The following is a 27,728-nucleotide window of genomic DNA, read 5'->3' as shown; positions in this document are numbered from 1 at the left end:
AGCAAGGGGCTATTCAGGTGCTTTAACTTTGAATCTGCCACATCCACAGGCTACTGTGCTGTAGTGAGTTTTTTGTTTGTTTGTTTGTTTGTTTTGCTGCTGTAGTGAGTTAACTGCTGGGAACTCTCCACTCTGCTGTTTTTCCCCTCTGGCTGTTTTGTCTTTCATCCCCAGTAATTTTACATTTCAGGGTAAATACTGTATTCTAAAAATGAATCACTGAACTTTCTACTTCTCATACATAGCAACAATTAAACATAACCATTATGAACAGTTTGTGTATTCAAAACCTGTGTGGCCGCTAGCTCTGTCACATCTTTGTCATCACTCTATGAAGTCACCTATACCCAATCAGTCGTCACTCTCTATTTCCTCTGTCCCCACCCCTGATTTCTGTTGCTACAGATTTGTCTATCATGTAAAAGGAATCATATAGGCCTGGGAATATAGCTCAGTGGTAGAGTGCTTGCTCAGTGTGCATGAAGCCCTGGGTTTGATCCCCAGCACCCTACCAAAGGAAAAAAAGCATTTTATACAGTAGGTGCTCTTTAATGTTTGGAATTTTTTACTTAACACATTGTTTTCAAGGGTCATCTAAGTGGTAGCATCTACCAATATTTAATTACTTTTATGGCTAAATAATAGTCCATTGTCAATATAAACCACATTTGTTCATCTATTCATGTATTAATGGACACTTGTTACCATCTTTTGGATGATACTTGAATTTTATGCCAAAGGGGTGATTCTAGGGGTCCCACAGACTATATCTGGCCATCTGCTGCCTGTAGAGTTCAATCAGAGAGAGATGAATGGTGGCTAAAGAATTTATTAATGGGCTGGGGATGTGGCACAAGCGGTAGCATGCTCACCTGCGTGCACGAGGCGCTGGGTTCGATCCTCAGCACCACATAAAAATAAAATAAAGATGTTGTGTCCACCGAAAAACTAAAATTCTCTCTCTCTCTCTAATAAAAAAGAATTTATTATTCAGGACTGAGGCTGTAGCTCAGCATGCAGAGAGCTTGCCTAGCATGCGTGAGGCACTGGGTTCGATCCTCAGCACCACATAAAAATAGACAAAATAAAGGCATTCTGTCCATCTACAACTACCAAAAATTTTTTTAAAAAAGAATTTGTTATTCAGTGTGGCCACACTGGGAAGAAACAGGGTGACCAATATTCTAAGCCCTGTCTTCTGGGTAGTCACAAGAGCTTCAGGAAGTCAGGGAAGAAACAAAAGCATGGGTCAAGAAGCATGTGCACATGGGCAGTCTTGGCCAAACTGATCTGGTGGATCATTATCTCGAAGGTGGTTCTGCAATGGTTCTGCTGGCGCCAGGGAAACGGGTGTTGTGTGAGGGGGCAGTTCATGTCCCATCATGAGATGACTGCCCCCCCCTTGGTGCATGGCGTCAATTCCCATCATGGGGTAACTGTTCCCACTTAGAGGGCTGTTTCTATCATAGGGCGATCTTACTGCAAGAATTGCTGTTCCTGCAATTTTGAAAATATCTTAATTACTCTTATCTTGGTGTCTTCAGCCTTGCAGAGGTGAAGTAAATTTAGGGCTCTCTACATAGTATTACCAGTTTTTAGACACTCCTTAAATGATTAATATATGTCTATGTGCAGTGCTGAGCAGGAATCTGACCCAAAGTTTAAGGTAGCAAAGGAAGCTCAAGCCCGGAGTCAACGCTTTCAGGAAAAGCAGACTTTTTCCCTGTTGCATTTCTGACACCAATTCTGAAGAACACCACACTCCCTGTTTCCTGCTCTCCTCAAACAATACATAACTTCTGTGACCAGATATGAGATTTTATTCCCCACACTCTAAGCAATTCAGCAGGCACCCAATGGGTACCCTATTACTCAATTCAATTCAGACATTATTTTACCAAAGTGTCAGATCCCACAGATTAAGGGCTCAGTTCCACAAGACTGTCTGTCACCTCAGATGCCAGTAAAGTCCTAGTGCTTCTAACAGACTTATCTATAAATGAAAGTTCTCAACACCCCCCCCCCCCTTGGCAATTTGCCAGGATAATTCACAGAACTCAAAGAAACACTTTTTGCATTTACTAGTTGTGACAGATGAACAGCCAAATGAGGTACACAGAGCAAGGTATGGGGGAAGGACCCAGGGGCCTCTTGCCATCTCCAGGGACCTATTACTTTGGATCTGAAGCGTCCCCTGAAGACTCACATGTTGAAAGTGTGATCCCAGCTGGTGGTACTACTGGGAAGTGGTGGAAACTTGGACAGGGGGGGGCCTATCTGATGGGAGTAGGTCACTGTGGGTATGTCCTTGAAGGGTATATCCTGAGCTGCCTACCACAAGGTGAGCAGCTTTATTCCACCATATACTTCCCACTATGATATTCTCCCTCCCCAGGCACCCAGAAACAATGTGCTAAGTGAGCAGATTGAAAATTCGAACCGTTAGTCAAAATAAATATTTTTCTCGCCAGGTGCAGTGTCCCGTGCCAGTAATCCCAGTGACTTGGGAGGCTGAGACAGGATGATCTCAGATTAGAGGCCAGCCTTGACAATTTGACAAGACCTTGTCTCAATATAAAAAGGTTGGGGGTGTGGTTCAGTGATAAACTGCCCCTGGGTTCAATCCTCAGAACTGGGATAAATAAATCTTTTCTTCCTTTAAGTTGATTTTCTCAGGTATTTTGTCACAGCAACAGAACACACAGCACCCTCTACATGCTCAGCAACCTGAAAGCTTGCCAAATCTCTGTTTTTATAGAGCTTGATCTGCCTTCCAGAGGCTGGTGGTTGGGGCTAGAAGTTCCAAATGTCTATAATCACTTGGTTTTCCTGGTGAGTGCTTCCATCTGGAGACTATCTAGGGGCCTAAATCACCTTATTAGCATGTAGCCTAAGCATACAAAGAGGCTCATGATGAAGAACAAGACCCTCCTATCACAGCAGAAATCCCAAGTTTTAGGTGCCCTGATAGGAATCAGAGACAAGACCAAATGTATACCATATACCACATATATTTAGATATGCTAATTCTGTTTAGCTTTCAGAATCTGCCAAACTGCTTCCCATAGCTGCTGCATCACTTCACGTTCCCACCACACTATAGGAGGGCTCCTATTTCTCCATGTCACCACTAAGTTATTTTTTTTCTCATTAAAATCACCCGGGCTGGGGATGTGGCTTAAGCGGTAGTGCGCTCGCCTGGCATGCATGTGGCCCGGGTTCGATCCTCAGCACCACATATAAACAATGATGCTGCGTCCGCCAATAACTAAAAAAATAAGTATTAAAATTCTTTCTCTCTTTAAAAAAAAAAAGTCACCCTAGTGGGTGTCAAGTGGCATTTCACTGCAATTTTGATTTTACACTTCTTTTAACAACCAACGGTGTTGAACAATCTTTCACATTTGATTTTTTGGTACTGGGAATTGAACCCAGGGAGGCTTTCCCACTGAGCTGCTTGAACAATTTGTTTGAGGCTGGCCTCAAACTTGCAACCTTACTGTTTCAGCTTCCCAAGTCAATGGGATTACAGGTGTGTACTACCTTGCTTGGTTGTAACTCTTTGAAGAATGTCTGTTCAATCCCTTTGCTAGTTTTCTAATGGGTTTACCTGTTTAATTTTACATTTAAACAGTCTGATATTAAACCCTTATTAGACTTGTAAAGTCTCCCCCAAGGGTCTTTTGACATTCATCACCTTTGCCACAAGTTAACTCAGATGAAGTCCTATTGACCTATTCTTTTCTTCTGGTGCTTTGGGTGTTCAATCTAAGAAACCACTGCCAAATCCAAGGAAATGATTTACCAACTTTTTTCTAATAGTTGTAGAGGGTTAGCTCTTGTATTTAATAATTATTGATCCATTTTAACAAGTGACAATATGTCCAACTTCATTCTCTTGCTTATGGTTACTATTGTCCCAAAACCACTTGCTGCAGATTCTGCTCCCCTGGACTAGTTTTGAGCCAGACACGGGACACCTACCTATAGTCCCATCTACTCAAGAGGTTAAAGAAAGAGGATCCCTTGTGCTCAAGAGTTTTGAGATCAGCCTAAGTAAAATAGTGAGAGCCTTAAAAAAAAAAAAAAAGTCCCCAGTGGATTTGGGAACTCTTGTCAAATATCAATTGGCCAAGCCAGATGTGGAGACACATGCTACTCAATTCAGGAGGCTGAGGCTGGAGGACCACAAATACCAAGCCAGCCTAAATAACTTGGTTTAAATAACTCAGAAAGACCTGGTCTCAAATTTAAAAAGGGCTGGGAATGTATTCAGCAGTCCAACATACACAAAGCCCTGAGTTCAATTCTGGTACTATTTAAAAGAAAAAAAAAATCAATTGGACATATATGCAAAGACTTATTTCTGGATTCTCAATTCTACGAATCTGTTCATGCCTAAATGCCAATGGTTTTTATTACTATAGTTCTGTGGTAAATTTTGAGATCTGGAACTTGTTATTTATTTCAAAGCCATTTAAGGCTATTCAGGGCCCTTCATATGAAAAGTGGCACCTCCATTTCTGCCTAAAGACACTGTTAATTTTGTAGGGAATATACTGTACTGATTTGGGAGTAACACTATCTTAACACTGTCTTCTAATCCATGTGTTACCTTTTTAGGTTTGTTGTCCACTCTCTGCCCTCATCCCAATGAATTTTCATGACTTACCTCTAATTTCCTTTTTCAGATTGTTTGATACTGGTGCATACAAAGTTTTTAGACTATAAATCTGAATTCATTGATTAGCTTTAAATTTCTTGTGAATTTTTTATGTATGAGCATATCATTTGCAAAAAAGATTTTTCCTTCTTGGACATTTCCTTGCCTAATTGCTCCACCTACAATTTCCAGTACAAACATTGAATAGCATGGTGAACGAGGGGACCCTTTTAGCTTGACCTTAAGGGAGAAACTTAGACTGGATATGAAGTGGTAGAGATTGCTTGACATGCACAAGGACTATGTTCAATCCATAGTACCTAAAAAAATAAAATAAAAATTAAGGGAAAAGTTGTCTTGCCCTCTCCCCAGTACAAGTCCTTGAACCCAGAAGCACTCCACCATTGAGCTACATCCCCATCCCTTTTTTGAGATTGGGGTCTCGCTACATTGCCCAGGCTGGCCTCCATCTTGCAATCCTCCTGCCCTGTCAGCCCACTGAGTGGATTGCAGGGGTACAACACAATACCTAGGGCAAAAGCTCATCTTTCACTGTTTTGATGATAGCTGTGGTTTTTCATAAACCCTTTTGTTGTGTTTAGAAAATGCCCTATTCCTAATTTGCTGATTATTTTCACTTTTTATTATGAAAGGGTGTTGAAATCTTGTCAAAGGTTATTTTTGCATTGAGATGATCTTGTGGCTTTCTACTGATGTGGTATATTCAACTCATTGATTTTATACTGACCAATTTTACATTCCTAGAGAAGCTCATTATCACCCCAGTGGCACACCACTAGCCTTTTTGCTTTTTTTAACATCTCCTTTGTGTTTAGAACTATCTTCTGAACTTAGAACTAAGTGTCCACCTCTTATTTCTGTACTCTTGAAGCTTGCTTTACTAACTATGGATGGAAGAAGTCATGGAGATCCTACAATTCAAAAACTGTATTTAATTACACATATGTGTGGAAGATAAAGTCATGACCGTTGCTCCTCTCCAAATATGGTTTTCGGTTTTAGCATTTGCTTCATAAAGTGCCAACAAACTATCTAGATGAGGGTCTCCCCAAGTGAACATATACCAATTCACTCCTTACCAACAGCATATGAATGTTTATTTCAACAAGCTGAAGTTTTTTGAGTTTTGATGAGACAAAATGTTTCATATGGTCCAATTTTGCAAATCTCTTATTATGGGACTATTATATATCAGATGCAATGGTGTAGTAAAGTATTTTACAGGGAAGCAACTAAGATTAGGGCTAATTTTTCCAAGGCAACCCTTTTGACTCTAATTATTAAGCACCCAATATATCAAAGGATGCTTACAAATGGATACATCAGGTGCATTTACAATATTCTCTTGAGAGTTTATTATAAACCAGTCTCATAGGCCACAAGGAAAATAAAAGGACTATGTACAGCCTTACAGGAAACAGGCAAGGAGCTGAGGAGGACCAAGATGAGTCTAGGGCCTTGGTGGGCGCATTCCCGGGGGAGGGGGCCCTGTAAGGGAAACCAGACAATCCGGTGAGACTCCGCGAGCAACAGCATAACAAACAAACAGGTCTGTGGTAACGTGGCCCTGGGGAATCGGGCCCACGCCTCTGTGGAGCTACTTCCATAACTCTGTGGCCAAGGGTCAAAGAAGGCCTGAAGTAAGAGTAAGAAGTTTAGTCAGTGCCTGATCTGCAACTCAGATCCCCGACCCTGCCCAGCCTCCCACATTCTGCAGTTACCAAGCAATGAGAGGGACATACACGGTGTTAACTGGGGACTTCTCTGGGGTTGACTGGGTTCCTATGTCTGGAAAACCCAAACTAGAAATAGGGATTATGGCTGTGGGTTATCTTAATAGCCACTATGGCTCGGAAAGAGCACAGGTCTGGGAAGCAGGATGCTAATTAAGCTTTCTCTGAGCCTACTTCCCTGTTCATGTAGTAACTATCTCAGTATTTCTCAAACTGAAGTTAAACAGAAATACTTAATAAATAATATCACAAAGCCCAGAGTTCTTCATTACTAGATACTATCAAATCAGAGGGCATATAACAACTTTATTGCCTTTATCAGGGATCCTCAGAATGCATTATTTATCAGTACCCTGAAGACACTGCCTTAGACTCTGAGAAGTACTCTGGGTACTCTAACTGTTCTGAAAGGGGAGGCAAGGCCAGCTCTTTCTTCCCTATCCTTTCTGGACAATGCTGCTCCCCAACAGTTCATTTCCTTAAACTTAAAACCAGAAAGCCCAAAGGACATGCTCTAAATACAATTTTCCCTTCACTTCCCACTGCCCTAGGCTCTAGGGAAAGAAGCCAAAATCACCTCAGCAGGCACTTACCGCGCATCCCTGGGGGAGGGGGCCGCATTCCTGGAGGGGGCATGCCCATCGGGGTCCCTCGTCCAGGGGGAATCCCCATTGGGGGACCCATAGGAGGCCTCATACCAGGAGGTGGGCCCATCATGCCTGTAAAAGAAAAGCCCCAAGAACACAGTTCAAATGTCTGTATGGAAAATGTAGCTGGAAACAAAGCTGTCCACCAAGTCAGATGGACCACTCCACCCTCAATCTCTACTAGCAAACTGGCATGTGAGCCAAAGAGCGGGGATCCCAATGGCTCTTGTTCAGCTAGCTAGTCCCAAAGTCAGTCAGTCAGGCTGGATCTCAGAGTAATCCTGCTTAATCATATAAACTCATCATCAGTTTCAGTCAAAGTTCTATCTCATCATGAATCCAGCTAAAGCATATTGTATCTATTCACACTGCTCTCTTTATGGGGTCCTCACCTGGAGGGGGTGCCCCTCGGCCCATAGGTGGTGGAGGACCCCCACGGCCTGGTGGGTACTGGGTTGGAGCTCCTGCAATACTGGCAGTGGCAGCAGCAGCAGCAGCTGCAACAGTGCCTCTTCCTTGAGGGGTCATCACCTAAAAGGACACAAGAAGAGTTAGGCAGAACAATACAGTGCAATGCATCTTCCCACTCTTTTCCCCAACTTGGTAAAATATCAGACACCAAATCTCCTAAAGCTACAACTCATGGCATCAGACGTCCCACCCAAATTAAACCTGAATATCCATTTCCTTTATCTTCTAGGATGCCTAATCCAATTTAAGGAAAGCCCTGTACTTTCAAATAAGACCAATGATATCTAATATTGTCATGGAAACATTTTGCTCAAATACAGTTGGTTAAGACACCTTCTGTATCTCCTCATTTTAATAAACACTGATAGCCTAACAATAATACAATGGTCATTCTGAACTATTCCTCAAGTTAGGGACCCTCCCTTTATACATCCTAAGCTGGGGGCTTCCCGATGCCTTACCTGTTGGGATGGCCCACCAACCCCACGGACTGGTCCAGCAAGACCTGCAGGAGCCTGGGGCATAGGAACACCAGCTGGGATTCCTCTGCCAGCAGCCCTGCCAATTCCTGGGCCCCCAGCAGCTCCAGCAAGTGGCACTCGAGCAATGCCAGTCTGAAAAATAAAGAAATATGCTCAGTGGCTTAAAGAATCAGAAGTATACTTTGGCATGTCATTGCCAAGAACATTTCTGATTTATAAGGCATTAAAACAGCTTATAAATATTACCTGCCCACACGTGCTAATACCATTCTCTCTCTACCTAACATTATATGCCTGCCTGTCACCACTGAAATCTAGAAGAAAATGACAATAACTGACTATATACACTCCTATGAAAATTGAAATCAGAGTAAAAGCCCAAGGTTCCATTCAGAAGGATTTCACCTGGCCAACAAAGGGACATAAGATCCACTCCTAGTTCTGACTCTCACCTGCTGGGCAACAGTAGGCAAATTCTGAGACTCAAGTTTTCTCATCTGTAAATGACTGGGTTATAGAAGAACTGTCTGTGGTCATAAAGACTTACAATGGGCTACACTAAAGTAGCCAACTCTACTGGAAGTACCAAGCATTATGAATAGATACACATGCTTTGAACAAAAAAAAGTTGGTAATATCTCTTGCAGATTTTATAGCTGAAAAAAGTTGCAATTTAAGAGTCCAAAAAAAAGGGGCTGGGGATGTGGCTCAAGCAGTAGCGCGCTCGCCTGGCATGGGTGCGGCCTGGGTTCGATCCTCAGTACCACATACAAACAAAGATGCTGTGTCTGCAGAAAACTAAAAAATAAATATTAAAAAAAAAAGAGTCCAAAAAAGGGAAAATGGCTTGAATAAACTATTACTTTGTACTCTCTTGAGAAAATATCTTTGAGTCACTAATATGACTTACAAAAAAGAATAAGTGGAAAAATATTTACAAACTCACAAGATAGCAAAATATCACATGCATATTACATGTTAAGTATAAAAAATACTTACATGGGTTAAAAAAATAGGGTATGGTTATTCTCTTTATTAACGTCTTAAAAATAAAAAAATGGGAAAAAAAACTTGGTTAGATTCTCTAAAGCCTGCTCTATTTATAAATGTAGTTTGGTGTTTACATAACCACGATGGGGATCAAATGTCAGTTTCACCATTTCCTAGTTGTGACACCTTAGGCAAGTTACTAAACCCCAATTTGTTTCATTATAAAAGTGAAGACAGTATATCTCAATATTAAAACAAAGTACTGAAGTACCTGGTACACAGCAGATGCTCAATTAACACTATTATTTTATAATTATAAAAAACACAATATAGATGTGTTCTATTTTAGAGGGTTAAGAATTTTTAAGATCCTCCTAGTCTTTGTCATCACATTAAGAAGTGACACAGATGGCCTTAGGTACCTCCTCCTATGATTCTATATCAACTGAAGAAGAGGGAAGCTTTAATTCAGAAATACTCCAATTCTATCCTTCTCTACTTCTTACTTGCAGGGTAACCTCTTTAAGATTCTAATGGGCTGGGTATGGTGGGTGCTCACCTGTGATTCCAGAGACTTAGGAAGCTAATGCAGCAAAAGAGTTCAAAGCCAGCCTCAGCAACAGTGAGCCGCTAAGCAACTCAGTGAGACCATGTCTCTAAGTAAAATACAAAAAAATGGCTGGGGACGTGTTTCAGTGGTGAGTACCCCTTAGTTCAATCCCAGGTACCCCGCCACAAAAAGATTCATAAACACGGGGGTGGGGGGATGGACGGTGTACGGGGCCCAGAGGATGCCTATGAGGAATGCAATGCAATGCAGGGCTCATCCATAGGCTTCTGGCTCAGACTCACATCTTTGGGAGGGGGTCCTTCTACTGTCATTGAGACCAGGTTCTCCCCTCGAAGCAGCACCAGACCAAGGACTCGCTTCTCTTCCCTTTCTGCTTGTTTGGAGTTCTTTGGCCTAAAGACAGGTTTAGAAGAAACAGAAAACAGCAAGCATTACAGAATAGGTCAAGCTTAGGTTCACCTGCCTAGGGGCCTCCAAGATCTCCTTTATATGCTGTATCTCCTGATAAATGGTAAACAGGTCCTCTGGACAGTCTCTATAGGCTGCATATTGTGACCCCTTAGCTGCTCTTTTCCTACCAAACCAAGAAGATGCACAGACCAAAAGACAGGACAAGAGGCAATAAAGTCCAGCCATGGCTCAGATGCTCTTTCCAATTTAACTGTGAAGGCCCTTTCCTTACCTTAAGGTCTTGCCAATGCCAAGAGGCAGCCTAAACTATTCCACAAGTAATATCCCATTTCCATGCAATGTCCTTCTAGGACGGATTCAACCTCACTGGCCTTCATATCTGTCCCTCATCTCACACCAGAAATAGAAAAAATGATAAAGGAAAAGGTAAGAAAATTTTCAAATATACAAAGGCTGAATTTTCTCATGTGAAATAAAAATTTTCACATCTATTCCTCAAAAGCAAAAACAACAGAAAATCCCAAACAGCAACAACCAGAAAAAGATGAACAAAATTAAAAATGTAAACTAAAACAAATAACTGCAATGGAATAAGGAAAAGGTATGAGGGATGACAGATGAGAGAAAGCCAAAGCCAAGATCCTCAAAATAAAGACAAAAATATTCTGATTTAAAAAAAAAAAAAACACAACTTATTTTTGTCATTTTATATTCTGTTAGCTGGTTTTCTGTGGATGAACTTTTTTTTCCCCTTTTAGCCTATATTTTCTTATTTTTTAATAATAAGCATATACTGCCTTTTCATAAGAAAATCTTATGGGTAAATATTTTTCAATAAACATGTTTATAAGTATAACACGAGTTTCACCTAAAAAACAGAAGGGAACCCATTGAGATAGTTCCCAGCAATCTGCTGGCCTCTCTGTTAATATATACTGGGCACTCAAGGATCTGTACTTTTTTTTGTTTTTGGGTGGGGGTGGTATACTGGGGATTAAACTTGGGTGATTTACCACTGAGCTACATCCCCAGCCCTTCTTATTTTTTATTTTGAGACAGGCTCACTAAGTTGCTTAGGGCCTTGCCAATATGTTGAGGCTGGTCTCAAACCTGCAGCCTGTTTCCCAAGTTGTGGGGATTACAGGCGTGCAGCACCACTACACCCAGTGATCTCTACATTTATTCTACTACACTTCTTGACTTTACAACACAAGGGCTGCCAAAAGAATTAAAGGGGATTTACAGTTAGTGACATCATAATATGGACACTGCATATGATAAAAGTATGCATATAAAGTCATGGGCTGGGGTTATGGCTCAATAGTAGAGCGCTCGCCTTGCATGTATGAGGCACTGGGTTCGATCCTCAGCACCACATAAAAATAAATAAAATAAAGGTATTGTGTCCAACAACAACTAAAAAATATAAAGTCACATAACCCCTTTGGGCCTCAAGATGTTTTGAATGTACGATAGGACAGAAAACTCAACACAACAGTTTGGCCAGAAGCTTAAGATTGGTGAGACTTAAGGGAGTTAGCCAATAACATAGCAAAGCAGAAAACAGCTCTGATTGTCTCTAAAATGCCAATAAAAATCACTGGCCCCAAACCCAAATGGGGAGCACAGCACTTACCCTGAAGAGGGTCAGAGGCTTCTTAAAGCAGTTTCAGACCAGGCTGCATTAGGAGAGCCCTTTAGGCTACAGCTTTACAAATAGGTAATGAGGCCAGAAAATCAAGCTCTCCCCCCTCACACACCTGTGGGGAGAACATGAGAGCCCTTTACCCCAGTACCCAGGGGCACGCAAAGTCAGAGAAACAAAAAGCCTAGCAGCCCTCCTTACAACCTATACTCTGCTAGAACTAGAGAACAAGACTTGCTGAACTAAGGACGGAGATTTCTTAGTGTTCAAGGTTCCCATTTAAGTCTGCCCTCGAAAACAGGAGAGCATGGAGGAACCAACTAGCTACTTCATCACATGTCACTTGTCCCAACCACCCAATCCACTCCCCTTCGCCAGTCCCCACCCCCAACAGCCCTCTCCCTCACTTGATCTTTCTGAACTCATCACAATCACAGAGGATCAAATTCATATGCTTGTCAAAAGCCTTGAAGGTGCCAATGAAGATCCGGCCATCTTGCAGGATGCATCTCATCCTGTAGTCGATGTGCTGCAGCATCTTGCTGCTCTTGCCCACAGTCTGCAAGGAGAAATCAGCAAGGTTGAGCTAATTCTTTTGAACTCACACACGCTTGGGCCTCCCTAAAATCTTCCACTACAGCTTTATTTTTAATGTGCCTATCTTATCTTTCCCAATAGTCTTAGCTCAATTTCCACCCACAGCCCTTTCCTGGGAATTATCCCATGCTACCCTGTTTGATGTCAGCCTTGACCTCTGTCCAGTAATTTGCTTTCACTATTCCCTTAAAAACCAGTGTTTCTCATATTAAAATTGCCTCTATGTTGTGTCCATTTCAGGGAATAGTGTAGGATGCCCCCAAACTAATCAAATCTACCTATCCTAGAGAATAAGCTATCTGCGTAGACTATAGGATTATGACTATGGGACATCCAAATCCCATTTTAAAAACTGAGTAAAAAGTTGGAGGACTAGCCCTAAAAAAATTTTAAAAATTAAAAAAAAAAAAAAAAAAAAGGTTTTGTTTTTGGTGCCAGGGATTGAACTCAGGGCACTTAACCACTGAGCCATATCCCCAACCCTTCTTATTTTTTATTAAGACAGGGTCTCACTAGATTGCTTACAGCCTTGCTAAGTTGCTGAGGCTGGCTTTGAACCTGAGATCTTCCGGTCTCAGCCTCCCAAGCTGTTGGGATTACAGACATGAGCCACCACGCCTGGCTGGCCCTAAACATCTAATCAAGAAGCTTATTACCAGAAAGTTGATCAGCTTAGAAATGAGGCCAATGGAATACCCAAATCAAAAGTTTGTTTGTGTGCCTCCAAGACTTTCTGAGAGTGGTGGCCATGGTACTAACCAGTTTGGGCACATAATAAGTCTTTAAGATCACAGAACACTTAATTCTTAACCCAACACTTCTACTTTCACAAGTTAGCTTTCAGTGTAGCCTTGCTAAAATAAAGACTATATAGACCCCCAACATATGAAATGTCAGGTGGCCATGGCAGTTGTATTTCTCACTAGAAACAAACCACCCAGCATTTGATCTCTATAATCAGCTTCTCATCAATCTGACTGTTGTAAGCCAGCCCTAAGCCCTATCCAAGGGCCTTTTTTACCAGGCATAGTGCTTGCTGTTTATCTCAGTTTGAATGTTTCTGAACCCTTATAAATGAACTTTGAATCCCCTAAGGCACTGTCTGCTACACTGAAGACCAAAGTTATGTGGTTCTTTCCCCTTCAAATGGTCATTTTAAACAGCTTCTATCCACAGGGATCTGAACCTGTAGGGCAACATTCATTTGTCTATTTACCTTATAGCAGCTGTCACTGGAAGCTCACTATGTAGTCAGGCACTGCTTATCTCATTTAATCCTCAAAAAACTGAGCCCATTTGCCAGGCATGTTCGCACATGCCTGTAATCCCAGCAGCTTGGGAGGCTGAGGCAGGAGAATCACAGGTTCAAAAGCCAGCCTCAGCAAAGGCAAGGCACTAAGCAACTCAGTGAGACCCTATCACTAAATAAAATACAAAACAGGGTCAGGGTTGTGGCTCAGTGACCGAGTGCCCCTGAGTTCAATCCCTGGTACCAAAAGGGGGGGGGGGGGCATTATCATACCTATTTTACAGATGAGGCCACTGAGGCCATGATAGCTCATATAACTTGACACGCCACACAGCTGACAAACTATATTGAAACTGTCAGCCAATTCTCCAAAGAATGTTCTACTAGGTTTCCCTCCTTTCAGTTTATCTGATACATAGCAGAGCCATCTTTCGAAACCCAACTAAGTTCCTAATATTTTGCTGGTTAAATCCTTCAAAGGCATGCCTCATCGCCAACAAGACAAAGTAACATGCAAGACCCTTACTAACCAGGTTCCTGCCAATTCCTCCCATCTCTTCTCCCTTTCCCCTCCAGCATCCTCCAGTCGTCCTGTCTTTGTTCTTAGGTTCTCCAGGTCTATAACATTCTCTCCCATTTTCGCCGAGAAAAGTGACAATTTTCCACAAACCATCTACTGGAGAAAGCATTTTTACTCGCCCCTCTCCGTTACTCTCGCCTAAAGCTACATCCCCACACTGAACTATAGCATTCCATCATCCGCGTCCTCTACTAGAAAGTGAACTCGGTGAAGGGAATGTGAATATTTCATGGTGCAGCCCCAGCGCCTGGGAAGTCAGATACACGCAAACATAAAAAGTGTACTTAACAATCGAGTCGAACTCCTCCTCCGAACAATCTCACCCTCCCGCTTCCTCCTCCCCATCCCCTAGACCTTTGGGCAACTGCTTTTCGGGCTCCCACCCCTTTCAAAAGTCTGGGCCTTACAAGGGATCCTCTCTAGTATGGGGCTTCAGGGTCTGATCCGAAACTCTGGACACATTTATTTAGCAAAAGTTTTCTCCGTGCCTGCCGGGTCCCTCCGTGCCTACACGGTTCTACCTTCGCCACTACCGAGCAAGCGGGCCTCAGACCCCGGATTTCGGCCTTCCTTCCCTACCCACTGTCCCGCCGGTCAATGTTCAGGTCTTTTTGGCCCGGACCGAGTAGCCGCGGCCTTCGCCGCCATTAGCGGCTCCAACCCACAACTTTTTCCCCTGCCCGCGGCGGCCCCCACTCCACAACAGACTCGAAAGCTCCTGTGCCCCTAGCCCACGTCTTCTCACCATGGTGGCGGCTCTGATGGCTCCGATTCCCGCCGGATTCGCCTCCGCAGAGGCCTAGACACCCGCCAACAACCGGATTCCCGCCGTCGCTACCGGAAATGCAGCCACCAGCAAAATGCGGTCGGGTAGAAAGCTACTTCCGGTCCCGGCACAGAGCCCTTGAGTTCCTACCGGAGGGAGGAGTTGCGCGTGGTGGTGGAGGCGGAGGTGGGTTGGGCTGGAGAGTGGGTGGTGGTATTAACAACAAAGAACGCACGCCTGCTGGAGCGGCTTGTGTCACAATCACCTTTCTTCCCCTGCTTATCAGTTAACGGTCCTCATCTACCACTCTCCCGGACATTCTCCTCTACAGCAACTGTTCCTATCTAGCTTCGCTGCTCCTGCCTCAGCACCTCTGCATTTGCTTTTGCCACTGTCTGGAATAATAGCCTCCCACGCCTCCAACTATGTGTAATACTAAAGAAATCACCCTCAAGATTTAAGCTTAAACCTGGCATGGTGGCGCAAGCCTGAAATCCCAGCAAGTTTAGGAGGCTCAGGGAGGAGAACAGCAAGTTCAAGGCCAGCCTCGGCAACTCACGGAACCCTAAAGAGATGCTGTCTCAAAATAAAAAAATAAACGAGCTGGGAATATGGCTAAGTGGTTAGGCCCCCTGAATTCAATCCAAAAAAGGAAAAGATTCAAGCTTAAAAAATATTTCCCCAGTGAAGACTTATCTGGACATCCTATTTAAGTCCACAACCTTCCCACCCACCTCACCCCAATTTCTGCTGCACCCCCAGCCTCCACATTTCCTCCCCTCCACCCCAGAAAATTCAGCAAAAATCAACTTGAAAAAGATCATTCTAAAACTAAAATAGAAGAAGAATGATGGAGGTCCTGAATTCAAAGTCATGACTCAAGCAGGACATTTGTCAGTTAAGTGAAAAGGCCCAAATGGGATGGAACTTAAGACTTTGGAGTGGGGTCAGATGGTAGCCCCGAAGGATGTAGGAAGCAATTCGATTTGAGAATGAGCTCCCCAGTTCTCTGAAATACCCCACCAGACACATCTAGAACTTCACCCTTATTAGTAGGGCTTTCCAGGTACTTCAGAGATTTGAATTTAAGACCACGGATCTCATGTAGGAAATAAACAGTACAAAGATAGCTCCTCCTCCTCCTTGGGCACCAAATCCAAAGGACTGGGAAGTGCGGGGCTTGTACCTCCCTTTCTGAGGGTTCATGCTGCCATGGGTGAAGGAGCCCTGATTCCAGCAGCCCTTCCAAGAGACAAAGCCTGAGTGAACAGTATCCCAGAGAAGCCACTTTTCAGGCTACAAAAAAGACCTCTTTACCCCATACCTTGGCTAGGCAGGGCTGAAAGTCCTTTTCCTGAGCCATATCTGAAGTTGCTACCTTTAGTGTGGATTCAATTTTTTAAAGAAATCTAGCTAGGCATTTTTGACAACTACTGGGGCACACCTGTAATCCCAACAACTAAGGAGGCTGAGGCAGAAGGATCACAAGTTCAAGGCCAGCCTTAGCAACTTAATGAGGCCCTAAGCAATTTAGCAAGTCTCTAAGCAATGTAGCAAGATCCTGTCTCAAAATAAAAAATAAAAAAGGCTGGGGATAGCGGTGGCACAGGCCTATTATCCCAGTAGCTTGGGAGTCTGAGGCAGGAGGATTGCAAGTTCAAAACCAGGCTCAGCAACTCAGTGAGACCCTGTCTCTAAATAAAATACAAAACAGGGATGGGGATATGGCTCAGTGGCCAATTGCCCCTGAATTGAATCCCTGGTACAAAACAAACAAACAAACAAACAAACAAAGGCTGGGGATGTAGCTCACTGGTTAAGTGCCCCTGGGTTCAATCCCCTGTACCAAAAAGGAAACAAAAAAGTGTATAATTATTTTAAAATGTGCACCATTTTCATCTTTCCCAATGACAAGACACAGGAAGAGGTATTGGAACTATCTGGAACAAGAGCCTATTTCTTCATTCTTCAGACCCCTGGAGAATATATCCCCATTGACACTCTTTCCTCCTTCCAAGCTTTCCAGTTCTGTCCAGATGCAGAGACTTGGTGCCACAGTGGATAGTTCTAGCAAAGGCACATGGAAACGTGACAGTGTGTTGCTCCACATTCCCAGGCATTCACACCCTTCCCAAAGGCTGATGCCCAGAAGTCACTAGAAAGTTGACTCCACAGACAATGTGGAGGTAGAGGCCCTGGAGCTAGTGCCTTCCTTTGGGCTCCTTTTCTGCCCTCTCCTTTGATGGGCTATAAAAGCACTCTGCATTTTCTGACTCTCCAAGACAGATATCCATTCTGTAGGCTTGGAAAAACTCCAGTTGGGCAAACAAATTTGCGGGAGCCTAGGCAGTCCCTTTCCAGTGAATAGCTATTGGCCCAAACAGAACCAGAGCCAGGGCAGACAGAGTTGTCAAAAATCTGGACGAAGTAGAGGGATGATTTGGAGAGTCATTAGCAGAACAGGATCCTAGGATGGGAAGGCTGAGGGGACATGGTATTGCAGCTGCCCACAGGGGTCTTTTGACATTATTGTTGGTCTGACATGAGAGTGGCTGTGCAGTCCGAAGCACTGACTCATGCTTAGAGAGAAGTCTGGGCATAGCTAGAGGACCTGTCCCTGGAATCCAGAAAGCTGCAGAGCGGGTGTGGCTAAAGACTCCCTGGAACCAGAGGATGTGAACAGACAGCTAAGGAATAGACATCCTTCAGGGGGTAGAGAAGGATTCAGCAGAGACAGAAGGAAGGACACTCAGGAGAGGGAGCTTTCACAGCACAGAAGCAAGTGGAGTGGCATCAAAGGCCCTGGAGGCCCACAAAATCCCCTCTCTGCTGCTGGCCGGCCTCCAAAATCTAATCACTCCTTCTCATGCAAAGGACTAGACTCCCCAAGAAATCTAGTCTAGGATTCTCAAGAATTCTATCCAAGCAGGAAACCCAGACCATGAATTTGAATTCCTTGACCTTTTCAGTCAGATGAGTGACAAGGTCCCACAGCCTGAGCTTCTTAAAGAGAATATGACCAGAACAAGGGACAAGAAACCATGGGAAAGAAATGGTGTATGAAAAGAAAACAAGCGGATCATTCTCTGATGACTTAAATAATGCCTACTTTTTTTATTCCATCTGATTACAAAAGTAGAAAAATGTCTACGTAATTGTTATTGCCTTCTTTACTCTCATTCAGAGGGTTGGGACTGGGGATATAGTTCAGTTGGTAGATTGCTTGCCTCGCATGCACAGTCCCTGAATTCAATCCCTAGTACCACCAAAAAAAAAAAAAAAAGAGTACCTACCGTTGGGTTAAGACTTCTGCTGAATGGACAAGGCAGTGATTTAGGGTGGCAAGACTCTGCCCTCTTGTCAGCTCAAGAAGAAAATCAGGGGAAAACTGCTTCTACCAAAAAGTTGTTTTCCTGGGAAGCGTGCCTGTTTTATAAGTCCTTGTCAGTTCCCTTCTGCCCTCAGGACACCCAGCGCTGCTTCTCTGTATACCCTGGCGTTTGCTGAGGGATGACGCAGCCAAAGCCTCATCCACACCTTTCACACCTAAGGTGCTAGATTAGGTTCCCTGGAGACAGAGATGGAGAATCAGGGTCCACCATGGAGTGAGGGCAGGACTGGGCAGAGGAAGAGGTTGACCTGCAACATATTTGCAACTGAGAGATCATTCAGTCTAGGGGGGATTTCTGGATCTGGAATGATCCTTGGGAACAGGGGTGGAGTTTTAACTACTGGTATCCATAGGTCACTGGCCAAGAGCCCCTCTTGGGAAAGGGTAGAGCCCCCGATTCTGTAGCTCGCTGTGGCTAAGAGCTGGTGCTAGAGTTGAACCCATCTCTGCAAGCAGCAGCTTTTTTCTCTCAAGCAGCTGGGGTGTTGGCCTTGAAAAGGTCACCTGGGCAGGGTCCACAGCATCCCCACTCATAGATTCTCCCTGTGGCATATGACCATAAAAGGCCCTCTTGTGGTGACTTTCACTCTTTTGCGGATGCTCACTAACACCCTGAACATGTGACACTTATTCCTCAGGGCTGTCACTGGATGTTCCCAAGTCTGGACTTACTGCTAATGCTCCCCCCGCCCACAGTCCCTGCACACACAAACCTTTCCCCCTAAGAGTGTCCTCTTGTGCGTGGTGAGGCTGACCTGTGGCTACAGAGTTATCCATGCTGTACCCTCATGATGTTCCTCTCCTCCACGTGTCCTCTCATGTCTAAGAAGGGTAAGGCATCTCTGAAACATCACTCATACTCCACACACACGTGGGGACCATTTCCTATGTGTCTCTCTGGTATAAGATGAAGTTTGACTGAAGGCTCATGTCTTGCCCAGAATTCTTGCCCAGACACACAAGATTCCCCTCGTGTGTCTTCTAGTGTCTGATGAGATTTGATTTCTGGCTAAAGCCTTGCCCACACTCCCCACAAACGTAATGCTTCTCCCCGAGTGTGTCTTCCAGTGGACAAGAAGTTGTGGCTAAAACCTTACCCACATTCAGTGCACACAAAGGCTTCTCTCCTGGGTGTATTCTCTCGTGTTGGAAGAGGGTTGATTTGCAGCAAACGCCTCACCCACACTCCCTGCAAACAGAGGCTTCTCCCCTGGGTGTGTGCTCTGGTGGTTTCTGAGGGTCCCCTTACCCCCCCAAAGCCTCGTCCACATTGCAGGGGCATGGAGGGTTTCTCACCTGAGTGTGTCCTCTGGTGTCTGAAGAAAGATGGCATCTGGCCAAAGCCTTCCCCACGCTTGCTATAAATGCAGAATTTCTCCCCTGAGCAAGTCTTCTGATGTCTACTGATAGACTTATTTCTAAAGCTTTGCCCCACTCCCTGTACAAGAGAGGTTCCTCTTCTGAATGTGGGCTCTGTCGAGGCTGAGCTTTTGGCTAAAGACTCCGCCCACTCTCTGCACACATATGGCAAGTGTGTCCAGTGGCGTTCCAATGATGTCTGTAAAGCCTCACCCACCATCACTGCAAACACAGGACTTGCCCAAGAGGGTCCTGGCGTTTGTAATGAAGTTTGGCGTGGGGTTACAGTCTGGCTCACACTCTCTACAGCTGACTGCTCCAAATCTCAAGGTTTCTAACTGCTCCAATCCTTTGTCCAATTGTACAAGGTTAACCCTTTGGGCTGAGTAGGGCTCTAATTCTACCACCGCATTAACTTCTCTAGGATTTGTTGACTGTCCTTGGAATGTACTGGGTGATGTGCTCAAGGTCTCTCTCTTCACCATCCTCCCACACAAGAGTTTGAAGCTACCTTCTCCCTCTTAACTTCTGGACTTTCATTCTAATAACATGGCTGCTACTTCTGCTGCTTCTAACATCCTGGGCTGGAATCTCCTGGAGGGAAGAGACTTTCTGCACATGACTCTGGAAAGATCTGAAGCACATGCTGTTGAAGAACTGCTGACAGGAGAAAGCCAGAGGCAGGAGGAACAGGGGAGATTTCTGGCTTTGGCTCTGCTGAAAAAAAGGGAGTTTTGGGTTAGAGGAGCCACAGCAGGGCTGCTGAGCTTGGCTGTCTTGTCTTAGGATAGAGAGGGTCTTACTGTCACACCTACCATTGATAATATATATACAACACAATTTGTTTCCCACTTGTAACTCTTGAATATTCCACTTTTACATGCGACATTTTCTATTAAAATCCAGAAAATCCATATCAAAAACATCTTCTATGTGTCAGATAGGGAATAATTAGTCTATTCCTTCTACTAAAATCATCTAAGCTACCACTATCACCAAGTCAAATGTCACTTCCTCAATGATTTCAAATATATAATTTCAAAATTTAGCCAGCCAAAGCCAGGCACAGTGGCACAGGCCTGTGATCCTAGCAACTCAGGAGGCTGAAGCAGGAGTATCGCAAGTTTGAGGCCAGCCTCATCAACTTAGCAAGACCCTACACAACTTAGTGAGACCCTTTCTCAAAATAAAACAATTTTTAAAGGGGGTATAGCAGCCAGAGATGTAGCTCAGTGCTAAAGCACCCTGGGTTGGTACTCAGTACCAAAAACAAACAAACAAACAAAAAAGTCAGATAGCCACCCTGTCACTCATACCATTTATCCTGCTTTATCTTATTATTTTTTTAAAATATTATTTTTAGTGATGAACACAACATCTTTATTTATTTATTTTTATGTGGTGCTGAGGATCAAACCTAGTGCCTCACACGTGCAAGGCAGGCACTCTATCACTGAGCCACAACCTCAGCCCTCATTAGTTTTTACTATAAAGTGATTACTACCCTTTAACATACTATACTATAATAGCCCTGCATATGAAGCCTTTTATTTATTGTCTGTTGCCTTACAATAGAAAGTAGGCCTAACGGAGCAGGAGTTATTATTTCATTTATAAATGTGTTCTATTGTGTCTGTCTATAACTAAAAAAATATTTTTTAAAAAAATGTGTTCTATGTGTCTAGAACATTTTCTGGAAGATAGCAGGGGATCAATAAATCTCTACTGAATTAAGGAAAGGAAAGAAAACAGCCTTACCCAACAAGAGCAGATTCCTGGAGATTTCTAGCATCGCTTCTTTGTATAGGTTCCTCTGCTTAGTGCTCAGTTTTCCACTTTGGCTCCCTGCAGATCACAGTTACACTCCTGAATGTAACTAGTACCTACAAAAAAGGAGTAAGTGAAAGTACACCAGGCCACCACCACTTTCTACAGTGTGAGGACCACAGCTCCCCGGCCCTGGAAAGTATGGACCTGCGAGAGCTGGATCTATTTCATTTCAGGGTACATAGTTCTCTATCTAACTTTTTCTGGGCATGACTACATGCCTGGCTTTCTGTTAAAATCTGTGTAGCACATAAGTGACACAAAACAAATTCCAGACCTTCAAAATTTTATGGTTTCTTTGGAAAAACTATGTGTGCATCAATAGAAAACTGAAGCAGTGTTCAGGACAGTGATCTTGAGGCTCCATAAGGGAGGGATTCAGAGATGGAAGAACAGAGGATGGGACAAGAGAAGAAAAACAACCATCAAGGATGTGGAACTTACGCTGGGCACCAGGGGATAGCAAGGATTTAGAGAAGAAAATATTAGAAAACTTTTTTTTTTTTAATTTTTATTTTGCAGGACACGATGGTTCATACCTGTAATCCCAGTGACTTTGGAGGCTGAGGCAGGAGGATAGTGAGTTCAAGGTCAGCCTCAGCAATTGAAAGGCCCTAAGCAACTTCCGGAGACCTTGTCTCTAAATAAATAGTCAGTACTATTAGATGGCAGACCTAAGGGAAGAAAAAGAGGCTATAAGATCAGAACTCCCGTGATGCTCAGGAAGCAGCTCTTCTGAAATCTGGGATGGGGAAGTAGCCAGTTGACTCAGCTGTGACCTAAAACATGGTAAAGCTGGATATCTGGCCCCCTCATCACCTCTCCAGATCATTAAAAATTCTTACCTTCTGCCTTGTGATTTTGAGTCAGCTACCTCATGGTCTCCATATCTTCCCCATTTTTGAAGGCAAAACCTTTTCCTGCTTCAGATCTCCCAGGCCAGAGGGATCAAGCAGCATCATGGCCTCACAGTCCAGAGTATGGCTTAAATTTCCATTAGAAGGCCAGCGAGATGTGATTTCATCTCAAGATGGAGTTCTGCTGCTGCAGTGACCTCTTCCAACCCTAACTCTAAAAGCCCATCCTGTTTCCATGCATCCAGGGTCCATGGGATAGAGAAGCCATGTGATGTCGCTGGGGCCTTTATTGTGGTCCCTAAGCCCATGACTCTTCAGCAAGTATCCCATCCTTTCACACCCTCTTCATTCAACAAGCATGGAGTTTCCATCTACAGGGGCTCCCTGATTTTCTGCCTTCATTCTTTTCCAGCCTGTAGGCCCTCCACTGTCTCCTGCCACTCTCTCCTTACCTTTCAAGACTTACAGGTTCTTCCATCTTTGCATCATAGATTCAAACTCCATGCTTTGGATCAGTCTTTGCTCTCTGAAACCCAAGTCTGAGAGAGGACAGAAGATAGCGTAATGCCAGTGGAGAAGGAGCCCCTGAACGTCTCCTTCCAGACCAATCAGAACATGCAGGATTTAGCTTCTAACTCCCCCAGGCCAAGTTCCCATGTATGTTCAATCCTCATTGTCTCTGTACTCTGCAAAGTTTTGGGGAACTAAACTCAGGAGAGCTCCATGATGACTCTATTAATATAACCCCCCTTTCTATTTCTATGTGTGCATGCCTCTTAGCTTTATCAGATATGTGCATTCATGGCTTTGGGGGGGCCCAAGTCTAAGTACTTGATTCACATGGTCCTGAAAGAGGCAGGTGGTGTTAGGAGGAAGGCCACCTGCAAGAGCTCCTCAAACACTTTGTCCAGATTCTAAACCCAAGAAACTACAGTCCTCCTGTTGCTAGAACCCTTCTGAGGCTACCTGGAGTTCCCCTGAGGTGCTCCTGAGATCCATCCCACAATACCACAAGCAGAGATGCTCACTTCTTCTGTCAATTTGGGCCTCTGACCTTGGTCACATGATACTGCAACTCCACTATATAATGTTTTTAGAATTTACATAGCTTTTACTAGACTTTGAGCTTCTTGTAATAAGAAATTTCCTCTGGGGCAGGGGTTGTGGCTCAGCAGTAGAGCACTCACCTAGCACAGGCAAGGCCCTGGGTTTGATCCTTAGTACCACATACAAATAAGTAAAATAAAGATATTGTGTCCAACTACAACTAAAAAATAAATATTAAAAAAAAAGAAATGTACCTCTGTCATTTTGCTAGTGATCAAAATAAAACAGGTCTTCGCGATAGACTTTATCACTGTCCCCAATTATTGTTTCTCTACAGTAGGACTGTATTTCCCTGCCCAACATCAGGCTTGGCCTTGTGACTTGCCTTAGACAACGAAATGTGAGTGAAAGTAATAGTGCCATTTCTAAGCACTGCAAGATTCCATCATCTCCTTTCTGAGAATAGCGTGTTTCAAAAAGGGATGCAGGTTCTACTGTGAAAAGGTCATAGTGCAGAGCTACAAACTACACAAAAGGAGGAATAAGACTGGATGTCAGGTTGGATTGCTATGAGAGCCACTGAGACTCACGGGTCATATATTCATACAGCACAACAGCCTTCTTTCTCCTAGCAAAACTGGCACCTGTGGCTAACATGACAAGGTGGGTGCTATACTAGGCACAGAGTTCCATTACTCTCCACAAGGCAGCCCAGAGGTAGATATCGTTCATCTTTCCATCTTACAGAGGAGGAAACCGAAGCACTAAAAGTTCAGCTTTTCTTTGACCTTAAGATTACATAGTAGCCACTGAGTGTCAGAGCCAAGCCTAGAATTCATGATTCTCATTCCAGAGAATGTTCTATGGTAACAAACAACCCTTCAAAATGCCAGTGCTTGATAGGATGAAGATTTATTTCTCACTCAGCCCCCATATCTGTCAACTATAATTGTGCCATCTGTCATCTTCCCTCCAGGATCAAGGGTAACTTGCTATTTGGAAAATGGCAAGCTGAGTGGTGAAGGGAGATAAAAGATGAAGAACCAGGCCTGGGCTCTTAAAATTTCTATTCTGCTGCCAGCCACAGTGGCACATGCCTATAATCTCAGCAATTTGGGAGGCTGAGGCAGGAGGATAATAAATTTCAGGCTGTTATTAGCCTCAAAGTTGTTGACCAATACCCTCAGCAACTTAGCAAAGGTCTCACAAAAGTAAAAAAGGTTTGGGATGCCACTCAGAGGTAGAGTGCTCCTAAATTCAATCCCTAGTATCAAAAAATATATAAAAATTTAAAAAATTCTACCCAAAGAGAGATTTCTGATCACAGCTCACTGGCAAATCAAATCACATGACCACTCCTGAGTTCAACAGGGTAAGAGGTATAAACCTCTAAGGAGAGGCCACAAAGGAAGCACACCAGGATATTTGATGAATAGTAAAACATGCTACTCCAAGGTCCTGAAGCCAAAACCCATTCTCACCCAGCCCCAGTCCTCACTACTGATGGGGATAGCAATATGCTAGGATCTATGGCTGTGTCTAGGAAACGACTGTGTCTCTGCACTTGTCACACCATCAGAGAACAGGCAGGGATGCTGACCAGAAAAAAAGGCTAATAGTACAGAAACAATGCTTAAATTTGGGTAAAATTGACAGGCTCCAAATGCCAATTCCACCTGGACCCAGTCATGTCACACAGGCAAAAGTTTCTTAACTTCTGTACCATGCAATTTCCATAAAATGGTAATCCTGACTCCTAATATTCAAATTGTTGAGGGAATAAAATATTGTGATGACTGTAGAGCCCAGCACCTGGCCTGTGCCAACTGCCAATCGATGGTGGTTACCATCAATTTTTTTGATTTTCATAGCAGCTGACAAAGCCCTGGGAATCCAGCAGCCATGATGAAATGATGTTGGCACAGGATGGTGGGAACCTGAACAAGAGCACAGGCTTAGAGGAATATTCCTTGTCAAAGCTCTTGCCCTCAAAACAGCCCTGGGGGAAAAAAACCTGGAGCCTCAATGGGACATAGCAAAACACAAGACATCAGGAGAAACAAAGCAAATTTGCCCATGGTTTGGAGCAAAGAAGACTTATAAGGTGGAAGGTAAATAGTACCCACCTCAGAGTAGGTTGCCAAGATCCCAGAAGACTTTATAGAAAGTACTTTCCTGGTAGGCAGGGATCTGAGAAAATGGACCTGAGGAGAAAACAGGTAGTGTGAGCTTCAGGATTGTCTCCTGGCCTCAAGAGCCAGAGGAGAAATCCACAAGTTTAAAATGAAGGGGCTCCTCTTCTTAAAAAAGAAGAAGGGGGGGGGGGAGGAGGAGGAGGAGGAGGAAAGAAGAAAAAGAAAGAAAGAAAGGAAGGAAGGAAGGAAGGAAGGAAGGAAGGAAGGAAGGAAGGAAGGAAGGAAGGAAAGAATAAATCAATCCAGGGTGCAATTCTGTAATCCCAGCAGCTCAGGAGGCTGAGACAGGAGGATTGTTAATTTCAAGAACAGCCTCAGTGAGGCCCCCAGCAATTTAGTGAGACTCCTATCTCAAAATTTAAAAATAAAACAATAAAAAGGGCTGGGGATGTAGCTAGCTCAGTAAAGTGCTCCTGGGTTAACTCCCCAGTTTTTGTTGTTGTTGTTTGTTTGTTTGTTTGTTTGTTTGTTTGTTTGTTTTTTAAAGCCATACATCTGTCAGAGAAGAATGAACACAGCTTCTGGGAAACAGAGCCAGGTGTGGGCATCAGAATACATTACATATTCATGCTGCCATTACATATTCATCCTTTAAATATGTATAGGCCTCAAGTTGTAATTATTAGTACTAGTTAACACTTTCTACACTCTTATTATATACCATAGGATTCCAGGAACCAACAAGTTTTATCTCCTAGACACTCCTGAACTGAGGCACAGTTACATATCTAGCTCAAACTGACAAAGCTAGAAAGTGACCAGATTTGAATGCTAGTTGTGCAGTGCCATACCCTTAGCTAATTGGGTCAGTAATGACCAACCCATAGGGGGGTCTGACAACTCTCAAAGTGTGTCTACACACAGGACTTGAGGGGATGTAGATGAAAAAAAAATATATTGGTCTTGAGTTAACAAATACTGAATTTGGTGATGGGTGCATGAGAGTTCACTGCACAATCTACTGGGTAGATTCAAAAGTTGTCCTTAGTCCCCCCCAAAAAAAAAATTTAAAGATAGAATTTTAATTTTCCTGCTCCATCAGAGGCTGGAAGTGATTTGGATAGTCAACCAATATCCCTTGGAGGTCCCCATCCTACCTAACCAAATATCCTCAAATACATGAGAGAAAAGCAGAGAAGGAAAGGGGAAATCAATCAAACTGGCCATTCACATTACAACCAAATCAGGGATCTTTGTCACAAAGCAGAATGGGTACCTGTTGTTCAAGGAACCTGGGAACAGACCTGCCCTCCATCAAAATTCTGCCTACATAAAGGCCAGTGTGGTGTAGTCCACCACCACCACTTAAGGCCAAACCACCCCCCACCATCAAAAAATAAAAATTAAACAAAACCCTGTTCCTGCAGACCAAGGATATCTGACAGTGTGAGACTCACCTTCACCAAGCCCAGCTCCCACCCCAACGAATCAAGTCATATCAAGATCTGAGACTCCCTCCTACCCACATCCACCAACTCACCACTTGGGACAATCTAGCTCCACTAATAAAAAACCAAAAAACAAAAGCTTTGGCATTCATGATCATCCTTGGGTTCCCACAACCATTTGGAGATGCAGGACCCAATGAACGCTACTCCACCCAAATCACCCTGGGATACAGGGCCCTAGCCTCACCTCCACCACAGAGGATGCTCCTCTATTTTTATCTATTTGGCCCTGACTAAAGTCAACCTCACAGCCCAAACAAATTCAGAATGCATGACTGGTACCGTCCTCCCAATCCGGGAATTGTTTGGTCAAGATAATCCTACTTCCTTCAAAAAAGAAATCAGAGTTCCAGGTCCCTGTCACCCCAGCCAAGGGAAGAAATGTCAAAGTAGCTCTAGCGCTCAGCATCTCTGGGGCTCAGGGCTGGTCACTCCCATTGCTTCACCCCCACTAGCCACACTCTATGCGTGTAAGTCTCTCACCAAGACCAGGTGGAAGGGGCCCTCAGGCCATCGCCGCTGACCCACGCAGAACCACAGTTCCCAGGATCCTCGCAGGTTAGGGCTCCCCTTGGGCGCCAAGGAGCCGCTTATGGGCCGTGCAATGGATAATTTACCAGCATGATGCAATAGCTGCTGTAGCGACAGCCTCCCAGTCTCCCGCTGAAAACAGATGCTAGTTCCCGGGAGAAGTGTCTAGCATCCTCAGCCCTTCTCCAAAAAAGGACTACATTCCCCAGAAGCCTCTGCGAGGACTTCCGCAAACCCTTTCAGACTC

The 27,728-nt window shown here is 43.9% G+C and overlaps 1 protein-coding gene and 1 long non-coding RNA gene across 4 annotated transcripts; both read right to left on the bottom strand.

Annotated features, from left to right (window-relative positions):
• Window positions 1–5,759: 5,759 nt before the first annotated feature.
• Window positions 5,760–14,961, bottom strand: Snrpb (small nuclear ribonucleoprotein polypeptides B and B1). Of its 2 annotated transcripts, none has more exons than XM_046433864.2 (7): window positions 14,806–14,961; window positions 12,042–12,193; window positions 9,860–9,971; window positions 7,997–8,149; window positions 7,457–7,595; window positions 7,011–7,136; window positions 5,760–6,319 (listed from the first exon to the last, which is right to left on the bottom strand). In XM_046433864.2, the coding sequence occupies exons 1-7, from the start codon at window positions 14,806–14,808 to the stop codon at window positions 6,309–6,311; spliced, it is 696 nt and encodes a 231-aa protein (XP_046289820.1). In that variant the 5' UTR covers window positions 14,809–14,961; the 3' UTR covers window positions 5,760–6,308. The 2 variants fall into 2 exon arrangements, with proteins under 2 accessions (XP_046289820.1, XP_046289819.1); XM_046433863.2 differs by having other exon boundaries at window positions 5,760–6,172.
• Window positions 14,962–15,688: 727 nt separating this feature from the next.
• Window positions 15,689–27,660, bottom strand: LOC131423770 (uncharacterized). Of its 2 annotated transcripts, XR_009225805.1 has the most exons (7): window positions 27,434–27,660; window positions 25,434–25,511; window positions 22,713–22,799; window positions 21,943–22,077; window positions 21,335–21,459; window positions 19,514–20,293; window positions 15,689–18,394 (listed from the first exon to the last, which is right to left on the bottom strand). It is a non-coding gene; the product is annotated as an uncharacterized LOC131423770 (long non-coding RNA). The 2 variants fall into 2 exon arrangements; XR_009225804.1 differs by having other exon boundaries at window positions 15,689–20,293.
• Window positions 27,661–27,728: the final 68 nt, after the last annotated feature.

Source organism: Marmota monax, unplaced genomic scaffold (genome assembly GCF_021218885.2).
Source record: "Marmota monax isolate L192 unplaced genomic scaffold, Marmota_monax_Labrador192_F-V1.1 WCK01_AAM20220418_F8-fsc00014, whole genome shotgun sequence".
Taxonomy (NCBI): Eukaryota; Metazoa; Chordata; class Mammalia; order Rodentia; family Sciuridae; genus Marmota; species Marmota monax.
This window is presented reverse-complemented; position numbering and strand designations above follow the sequence as displayed.